General features: G+C 42.6%; 1 protein-coding gene across 1 annotated transcript in view; it reads right to left on the bottom strand.

Annotated features, from left to right (window-relative positions):
- ppp1r26 (protein phosphatase 1, regulatory subunit 26) overlaps positions 1-8,722 on the bottom strand; it is a gene marked incomplete in the record, with an annotated part of 13,168 nt that extends 4,446 nt beyond the window's left edge. The window contains 2 exon segments of the mRNA XM_014030781.1: positions 1,009-4,076; positions 8,563-8,722. Of these exon segments, the coding sequence (XP_013886235.1) occupies positions 1,009-4,007 (2,999 nt within the window).
- Positions 8,723-9,755: the final 1,033 nt, after the last annotated feature.

Here is a 9,755-nt window from a genome sequence, read left to right as displayed (position 1 = left end):
TCAAAAAGACTTTTTGGCTGATATAAGATTTTAAAACTTGGTTAGGTGGACAGTTTTTGCAGTGAAGGAAGTCGGTTCTGTTTTCAAAAACCAGGTGTATAGTAACAAAGTACATGTACTTCATTACAGTATTTAATTTTTTTGAAGATCTGTAATTTTACCAAGTATTATTTTAAATTGTAACTTTTACATTTATTTCATTACATTCAAAACATAAAAATATTTTTACTTCTTTACTTTAAAATTCAACACCTCGAACTACAAATTTAAATATGACCAGAATTCATCAGTTGTTTATGCACTCTAAAAAATGAAGTGATGAATTTACCTAACCAAGACATGTCAACTGGTTCAACTATTTACACATTTTCTTAAAGTGTGTAAAAGTACTTTTACTTCCCCAATTATTGTGAGTAGTTTTATGACTTTTACTTGAGTACTTTTATTTTCAGTGAAATTCGTTTTACCAAAGTCAGTGAAGGTATTTTTTACCTTTACTGTCAAAAACTAAAAGAAACCTTTAAAGCAGAATGACAGGGAAAGTTATATTTCTTTATTACTAAAACATTGTGTTTTCCCCCAACAAATCATATGACTGTTTCACTCCAAAAAGAAAACTGTTAGTTTTTGATACTTTTCTCCAGCTGGAATCTATTGGAAGAGGTCTCATTTTCTCTGAGGTGAACCTTTTTCAGGTAAAAGTTTGATCTTATCAACAATAAACCGGTTCAACAAAAACAAACTGAGCTCGTTCTGAAGCAGGTTTGAGGATTTAAAAAGGTGTTTTTGACAGAACTTCACTTTGCTACTTCAATTTTGTTTTGTTTTAATGATGTGTTTGAAGCTCGGAGCACAAAGAAAACAACTTGTGATGCAGCAGCTGGGTTTGATACCAAACATGTTCAAAAATCCGGGTTTATAAGAAGTTTTCCTTCAGAATCTATAAGTCATTAACTGTTAGAATAAAACACAAATGTGAACAGAACTTCCATCAAATCAAATACTTACACACTGGAAAAGCCCTGCTTCTGTTCTGGCTCTGTTCTGCTGTCTGGCTCACAATCTGATTCATCGACAAACTCTTCATCCTTCCTGTCTTCTTGCACCTCTTCTTCACTCCTGCACCTCTCCTTCCCCTCAATCCTGTCCCTGCTCTGGACCTGATTAGTCCTGCTCTGGACCTGGACATGGTTGGTCTTGCTCTGGACCTGATTAGTCCTGCTCTGGACCTGGACATGGTTGGTCCTGTTAGACTCTAGTTCTACAAACACACTCTTGTCTTTGGGCACATGGACCATGCTGGCTCTGTCCTCCGCTAAAGAGAACGGGGAGTTGTGTCCGGGTCTAAGGCTCAGTGGAAAGGTCACGTGTGAGTTCTGCCGGGCAGCAGAACAGAACTTCAGAACCGGAGGTCTGAGTGTGGCATGTGCAGGCGTCTCTGAGGAGCAGGAGAACGAAGCCGAGCTGGCCCTCGGGGAAAACCACGCATCGGCCAGAGCCTGTACTTTGGGGTCCGTGTTCTGATTTGAAGCGGTCTCTGAGGCGGCCTCTCGGTTCCCTGAAGAGGTGATATGAAACTTAGTCCGGGTGGGGGTCCGTTTGTCAGATAACGGGGGGAGACCTAGACTCTGGCGCCACTTGATGGACTCTGCCTGGGACGGAGCAGAGATAGAACTCAAAGGTGGTCCACTTCTCTCAGACTGAGAGCGGGCGGCACGGTCTCCATCAGTGTTAGGTCCCCTTTGCTGGTTTCTGGCTGACCCCGCTCCGTCTGCTGGTTCCAAAAGACTGGGACTGCAGGACTGTTGGCTAGAAGGAGAGAGGTCTGACAGCCTGCGGGGGATCTGATCTTCAGCTGGACCGCTTGGACATGCAGGCAAACGACCTTTTGGATCTGAAAGAATCTCAGCCAGCTGAGCTTCCTTCTTAACATCTTCAGGTTTCGTGTGTCCATGTTGAACTAGGACTGTCCCGTTCCTGCACATATGTCCATCTTTCAGTTTGTCCGCAGAGGACACTTTGGCCTTCTCAGCCAGAAACCTTTGGATCTCCTCCTCGATGCTGTCATCACTGTCCACAGAGCTGCTGTCGTTGTTTATCTGAGCAGAGAGCAGCGACTGGCTGTCTCCACCGTCCTCACTTGGCTTTGGTTGTGACACGGTCTTGTTATTCAGTCCATCCTTGTCTTTATCCTTGTGGACTCTTTTCAAAGCACTACATTTGGAAACAGGGTCGAGTTTGAACTTTTTGGTGGGCACAGCGTTTCCGGAAAGTGGCTCTTGGACTCCGAGGCACGTCCTGGGTTTCTTCTTCACGTCTCTGAGCTTTTTCTTGGACTTCTTTTTTGTCTTGAGCAGATCTTTTATGGCAGTGTCGAGGTCTTCATCGCTGTCCAGGGAGCTGCTTTTGTCTCCGCTTCGCTCTGACTGGTGTGATGCTGTGGTCGGTCGGGTTGGACTTCTCGAAGACGCTGTAGTCGTTTGGGTTGGACTTCTCTGAACAGTTCTCTCAGAATTATGGTCTGTCTCTTTGTCATCTGTTCCTGACATGTTGGAGACACAAAGACTCTTGTCCTTCAGTCTTCTTCTCTGTGTTAAAGATAATTTTTGTGGTTTCTTTGGGACAGAAACCTCTTTCGGTTCTTGAGCGTTGGCTGGCTGTTTATGCATTTGGGCCTTTTGCTCCAGAAATTTCCTGATTTCTTGCTCGATTCCATCCTCACTATCAACGGAACTGCTGTCTTCATGTGTCCGGGTGTTGGGAAGAGAAGGCTGAAGGGGAAGGTCAGGCGGACCTTGACTGCTCAGTCCAATCCCCTGATGGAAGGGCCCGGGCAGAACAGTTTTAGAAATGTCCAGAATGGCTTCAGCACACATTAGTTCAGCTGATGTGTTAACTTTGGGAGGAGCAGAGACCGGCTGACCTTTGTGCATTGGAAAGTCTGGAAGTGAAGACCTGGGTTTACCTTCAGGTGAACAAGTTTGGTTCTCTGTTCGGACCCTTTTTCTTTTCAGTTTGTGTCTCTTCCTGTTTTCTGAGCTCGTAGTGTGCATTGGAGACCTGTTGGAAGGTGTCTGCGTGTGCAGAAATGTTTTCTGGCCGCTCTTCTCTCGAAGTTGCTCCAGCTGGTAGGAGCGAATAGCTTCTTCGATCCCATCATCACTCGTCGAGTCTGACTCGCAGTGGAACGGATGCAGATTTAAGGTTTCCTGCCTGTTTAGCTGCTCTTGTTTCTCCAACTGATATCTCTGGATGGCCTCTTCAATTCCATCGTCACTGCTGGAATCATCAGAGTCTTCCTCCTCTTTCACCAAGAACGGTGTTTTGTTGAAGAGGCTGGTTGGTTCAGAGCAGCTCTTTGAACTTACCAAACTTTGATTCAGATCAAAGTTCTCATCTCTGGAAGCTTTGTTTTTGATGTACTTTTTTAAAGGTCCAGTAGCTGCTGCCGCTGTCGGAGCCTCAGCTTGGGCTCTCGTTGGAAAGTGACTCATGGAAATCAGGGAAGTGCTGCTGTTCGAGCTGTGTTTGGCAACATCTGGAAACGGAGAGGTTTTGCTTGGGAGTTTGGAAGTTTGAAGAAAAGCGGATCCGTGTTCAGTCTTGTGTTTGTGACCGTCTTTTTCTTTCAAGTACTCGAGTATTGCTTCTTCGATTCCTCTATCCACTGAGTCATCACTGTCTGAGCCACTGCTCTCATTGTGGTTTGTGGAAGAAAAATGGGTCTGTGGGTTTTCTGTGGGGTTTTTAGAAGAGCCCACAGGAGACTTGAAGGCATGGGTATGGCACTCTTGTCCCTGGATCTCGTCGCTCATCTCGAGTGAGGACTGGGTGCTCCTCAGGCTCTCTATGATCATCTGGACCTTGTTAGAGATAGGTGTTGCTCTGGTTGACAGCTCTGAGTCTGAGTCATTGAAGCAAACTGGAAGGCTGTAGCTTCCAGGTGGACCACATCTTCTCCACTCAGCCTGTGTCGCTGCGACAGGAGATACGTTCATCAGGTACATCCTACTGAAGTTTGGAGCTCCTCAAACGTCAGAGAGCCGCTGCCTCCGACAGTCATGACATTCTTTAACCTAGAATGGCGATAAAAACACAAAATGATGATTTAAATAAAAAATATGTAGAAACAGGAAGCAGTTTATCAGCATATCAAATGTTACAGCTGGGAATAAAGTAACTTAATAACTGGTTTATTAATATTTAACAGAAGAAAACTATGCTCAAATTTAAACCTATTGATTTACACCAGTAGTGGTGATGGGGGTTCTGCAATTGTACATCAATTTTAAAAAGGGATCCCCGATTAGTTGCAACATTACTTTATTTGATACACATATATTTTAACTGTAAAATAAAGACTGTAAAAATACTGTAGGATGTTTAGTTTTTATAACTTTTAAAAATATATTTGAACATGGATGGAACCATTTTATTTACACGCAAAACATTCTGGGTAAATGATGATGTGGATAGGTCCTCGGTGCGAGGGTGCTAGCGAGCTATATCCAACCCTGAAGGTTAATCTTGGACAATATCTGATGATCAACTCTTTTAAATGAAACCAGAGAGTGTTGACAGAGAGGAGAAGGTAGAAATGACTCAGCCTGTAACTGAAAATATGGATGGAGGACAACAGAGCTGCTTCATGGAAGAAGAACCTCAACTTAGCCTGTTAGCCTTTGCGCTAGCACCAATGCTATATTGCCTTTTACAAATTAGCTCGGTGCTAGCACAACAAATAAGCTAAACTGAGGTCCTCCATCCATATTTTCAGTTGCAGGCTGAGTCATTTCTACCTTCTCCTCTCTGTCATGTGGATGGAGGACCTCAGTGACGAGAGGAGAATGTGTAGCACTGAGCTAATACATATATATGGTGATAACATCTGGGCTAACGCTAAAGCTAACAGGCTAAGCTGAGGTTCTTCTTCCATGAAGCAGCTCTGTTTTCCTCCATCCATATTTTCAGTTACAGGCTGAGTCATTTCTACCTTCTCCTCTCTGTCAACACTCTCTGGTTTCATTTAAAAGAGTCAATCGTCAGATATTGTCCAAGATTAAACTTCAGGATGGATATACCTCGCTAGCAGCCTCGCACCGAGGACCTGTCCATGTCATCATTTACCCAGAATGCTTTGCGTGTAAATAAAATGGCCCCATCCGTGTAATATAGTTTTAAACTTTTAGTTTAAAATTGATAAAAACTAAACAGCCTACAGTATTTTTATAATCTTTATTTAACTGTTAAATTATTTGTTAAGCAAATAAAGTCTAATGTTACAACTAATCATGGATCCCTTTAAGAATAAGGCCACATTTAATTAATAGGTAACAACTTAATATGTTTTACTGAATTAACCATGAAAAATGAGTAATCAAAAGTTATAAAGCAAAAATGGATAATTAGCTTAATCAGAAAAAAAAACTTGACACCGACACAAACTGATTTTCTTTATAATGGCATTCATCCAGCACAAACAAACAGTGCCACCATGTGGGGGAAATGTTGTAGTTTACCTGCAGGCCACCATCCATTTTTACCTCTCAGGTGAGTTTATTCAATGACAGCAGAAAATCTGGAGACCCCACATATAAGAACTGTTTGAATGTGGGAGCACAAATTCAGTAAGACTCCTGGAAACAGAGCGAACCCTCTGTGTTCAACCATCAGTGTGGACCTGGTTTTACAGATGATACTTTTACCTTCTAGCTTGCATTTTGCTTTTAACTAGCTTCTTTGAGGCTTGTTTTTGTACACCAGGTTACTTTCTTGCACAAGATCTGCCAACATTTGAGTAAACTTGTTAGGTTTCCCGTCCACCTCTGGTTTGTGTCCTGACATGTATTTCATCTGATAAACACAGACCAGTTGTCCAGCTTTTCTTTTCAGCTTGAAAACATTTCAGAGGACAATCATGTGTTTAATTTATATTAAGTCAGAAACTGAAATCTTTACAGGTCAATGGTGGGACGGAGAAATTCAGAGAGAGCATGTCCTCAGATAGTGGTTCAGATAGGACTAGGGCTGCCAAGATTAGTCGATTAGACGACTAATCGATTATTAAAATAGTCAATGATTAATTTAATGATCAATTAGTCTTTTTTTTTTAATTTCTTTACTTTGTTTTTCTCTCCAAACTGCTTTGACACCTTCCACTGCCACATCTGCCTTTCTGTCCTTGACACTAGGGTTGGGCAATGTTGGCAAAAAATTTATCACAATTAATTGTGGTAGTTAGCCGATAATGATTAATTTGATAATTAATCCCCTGGAGGCCCTGGATACCTGATATCCTAGTCACATAATTTAAATCACTCTGGTGGGAAATATTTGCTCTCCGTAAAAATCTGTTCCAAATTGTGTCAAAAGTACAGACTTCAAGCCAAACATCAATTTTTAAATTGTGTCGACAGACCAAGTAAAACCTGAGTTATGATAAATAAATTTCATGACTTTAAAAAAATGTTCTTCTTATTTGAAGCAGAGAGGAACATTGAGCGGATTGATCGGGGAGATCTCCAGTCAGTCTACCTGCTGGCATTAATCGTATTAATCGTCAAGTGCCAAAAACTAATCGATTAAATGTCCTGATGCATCTCAGTAATCCAGGTAAAAAATCAAAAAGAAAAAAATTATATAGGTCTTCTGGAGAAATCACACACACGACAGGCCCTGGAGCAGTGTGGTTATCCTGACTGGGCTTTCCTGAAAGCAGACAGGAAACACAGACAGGACTCCATGCAACCTTCAGGTGAAAATGAAGACCCCAAACCCAGACCCAAACCAGTGGTTATTCCGTATGTTGCGGGTGTTTCGGAGAAACTGAGACGTTTATTTTCTAAACATGATGTCCCAGTGGCTTTCAAACCCCAAAACACATTACGGCAAAGGCTGGTTCACCACAAAGATCCGGTGCCCCGGCACAAACAGAGCAATGTTGTATATGCTGTTAAGTGCCAGGAGGACTGCGACCAGTTATACATCGGGGAAACAAAGCAGCCACTGTTCAAAAGAATGTCCCAACACAGACGAGCTACATCTAATGGCCAGAACTCTGCAGTTTTCACTCATTTACAGGCCAGTGGTCACTCTTTCAGAGATGTGGATGTTCTCATTCTTGATAGAGAGGAACGTTGGTTTGAGAGAGGAGTAAAAGAAGCCATTTTTGTGAAGAAAGACCGTCCATCATTAAACAGAGGTGGAGACCTCCGTTTTCAGCTGTCCCCCTCCTACAGCGCTGCTATTGCCAGTATCACTCCACCCCCTGTTAACAATAGGTGTTAATTAGGTGTCAACGATAGCCATGTGATGTGAGTATCAGTCACATGGAGGCAGGACTCAAAAGCCTGAATTTTGCCTGAAACTCTCAGACTGAAGAAGTCTCTTGGAAGAGAGACGAAACGTTTCATTAGAGAAGAACCCGTCCAGAAGACCTACACAATTTTTTTCTTTTCTAATCGATTAAAGTTTTTTTTACGATTAATTGCACACAATACGATTTTGCCCAACCCTACATGACACACATGCACATTTTATATTCAATTAACGTATGACACGATTAGTCGACTGAAAAAAAAAATCGGTGAATAATCGACTATAAAATAATCGTTTGTGGCAGCCCTAGATCGGACCACTAAAGAGTCCTGGACAGGAAGTTCCCCCATGGAGAATAAGCTATGATAAGCTAGAATAAGAATAAGATAGCATAAGAATAAACTAGAATAAGCTGTCCACCTGTAAGGGGCACCAAGAAGGGGCTTTATCCTGTCTGTGAGCAGTGGACAGGAGGCTCTGAAAGTCCATAAGACGTGTTTTTTCTGCCCACCTGTAACCTCTCAGAGGGGGCTCTGCCTACTGTCTGTGACCCCTGAACAGGAGGCTCTGACGGCCGCCAGTGTCCCGCTGCCAGGTAGCTTGTGCCCCCAGGAGAAGGGGGGCAAGACACCTCCAGATAATGGTCAGGTTTTCAAAGAAACCAGGTTAAAACGTTAGTGATACAAACAGACCGGAAACCAGAGAGCAAGAACGTCCAGCTGTAAAAAAAAAAAAAAAAAAGAGCGACTATTTAAAACATTTAAACCGAGACAAACTCTGTCAACTTTATTTAATTAATTGCACAAAAAGTTTTCACCATCTGTGAGTAGTTGTGACCCGTTTCGCGGAACCAAACGTGTCGCTTCCTGCTACACAAAAAACCCCGGCTGCCTCCGAGACCCTCTAGCGGCTCGGACCGCACCGATGCCCGGCGTGAATCGGTAGGAGACTCCGCAGAGCGACCATGTTTTCACGTACCGGCCACGGCTGTCAGAACCGGCGGAGCTCGGCCGGTAACACAGCCGAGAGTCGTAAAGTCTGCTCGGTAAAAACCAGACAGGTGCAATTTAACGGAGGAATGACACGGATGGTGCGAAACGGTGACGGCATAAAGCACGGAACCAGGCGGGCCTCCAGGCTGCTGCAGCCCGGCATTTTCTTCGGCAGAGGAAGCCTCTTTGTGGAGAGCCACCGCAGTCACATTCGCTTATTTTCACACAGACGAGCATTACAGGTCTGACCTACCTGGATATGAACCCAAACAGCTTCTCAGGTTGGTTTCTGAATAAATCCCCCGGTGATTAAATCCACCGGGGAGGTGATGTTTCTGTGTCCGTCAGCGGCTCCCTCTGAGCCCGAAGCCGTCTGTGCCGAGTCCCCCTCCTCCGCTCCGACTACCGGCAGGACCCACAGCTTCCTCCAACCCACAATCCATCCGAGCAGGGCCCCGGAACACACAAAACCTACCATACCTCCTGAAATATCTGCCATTTAATCATTTATCAAACTGTAGAGATGAATTATTAACTTTATAGATAATAAATAAAGTTACTCATATATGTTATAATATATGTTAATATGATAAAAATGATGTTTTATTGTCTATACATATTGATGATTGTACAGCACCTTGTGAATTTATTTCTATGAAATACGTTTTATAAATAACTCTTTATTTAGCTATACTTACTAAATAATAATAATTTAATTGATCTCCATAAATAACTTCCAGTTTATATTTAATACTATTATTATATAATTGAAAAGGTTTATTAAAAGGCTTTATTTTTTTAATCATTCACTTTATTAACCTCCTAAACCACTATGATAATGTGTCTTTCACCAGAACCTTCACCAATAATAACCTGCAAACATTTGTTACCTGTTTTTATCTAAATTTGCTGAAATAAATGTAAACTAATAAAACAAAAATATTGTAAAAGGACAGATGTGTTTATGCAAAGAACAATTAGGAAAAAACTGAGTTTTTAGATTTGCACGAGTTTGCTTGATTCTGTTGCTGTTATTACTTCTTGTCACTAGAGGGCGCTGCCGTCCACATCAAATAAAATATTAAATAGAAAGCCCTACTGGATCTGTCAGAAATTATTTTATACTCTTTATAGTAACTTTAAATAATTCACAATTAATGTTAACTTTATACATCAATCATGTTAAACAGCTAAAGGGAGGGTGTTCACTGGCAGGCCAAACTTGAGTCTCCGGCTCATGAGTTGCCAGTTCTAAACCTCCATCCATCCATCCATCCATCCATCCATCCATCCATCCATCCATCCATCCATCCATCCATCCATTTTCTTCCGCCTATCCGGGGTCGGGTCTCGGTGGCAGCAGCTTCAGAAGGGAGGCCCAGACCTCCCTCTCCCCAGCCACTTCTTCCAGCTCCTCCGGGGGAACTCCAAGGCGTTCCCAGGCCA

Source organism: Austrofundulus limnaeus, unplaced genomic scaffold (genome assembly GCF_001266775.1).
Source record: "Austrofundulus limnaeus strain Quisiro unplaced genomic scaffold, Austrofundulus_limnaeus-1.0 Scaffold1117, whole genome shotgun sequence".
Classification (NCBI taxonomy): domain Eukaryota; kingdom Metazoa; phylum Chordata; class Actinopteri; order Cyprinodontiformes; family Rivulidae; genus Austrofundulus; species Austrofundulus limnaeus.
The sequence above is the reverse complement of the archived record's forward strand: the minus strand, read 5'-3'. Positions and strand labels throughout refer to the sequence as shown.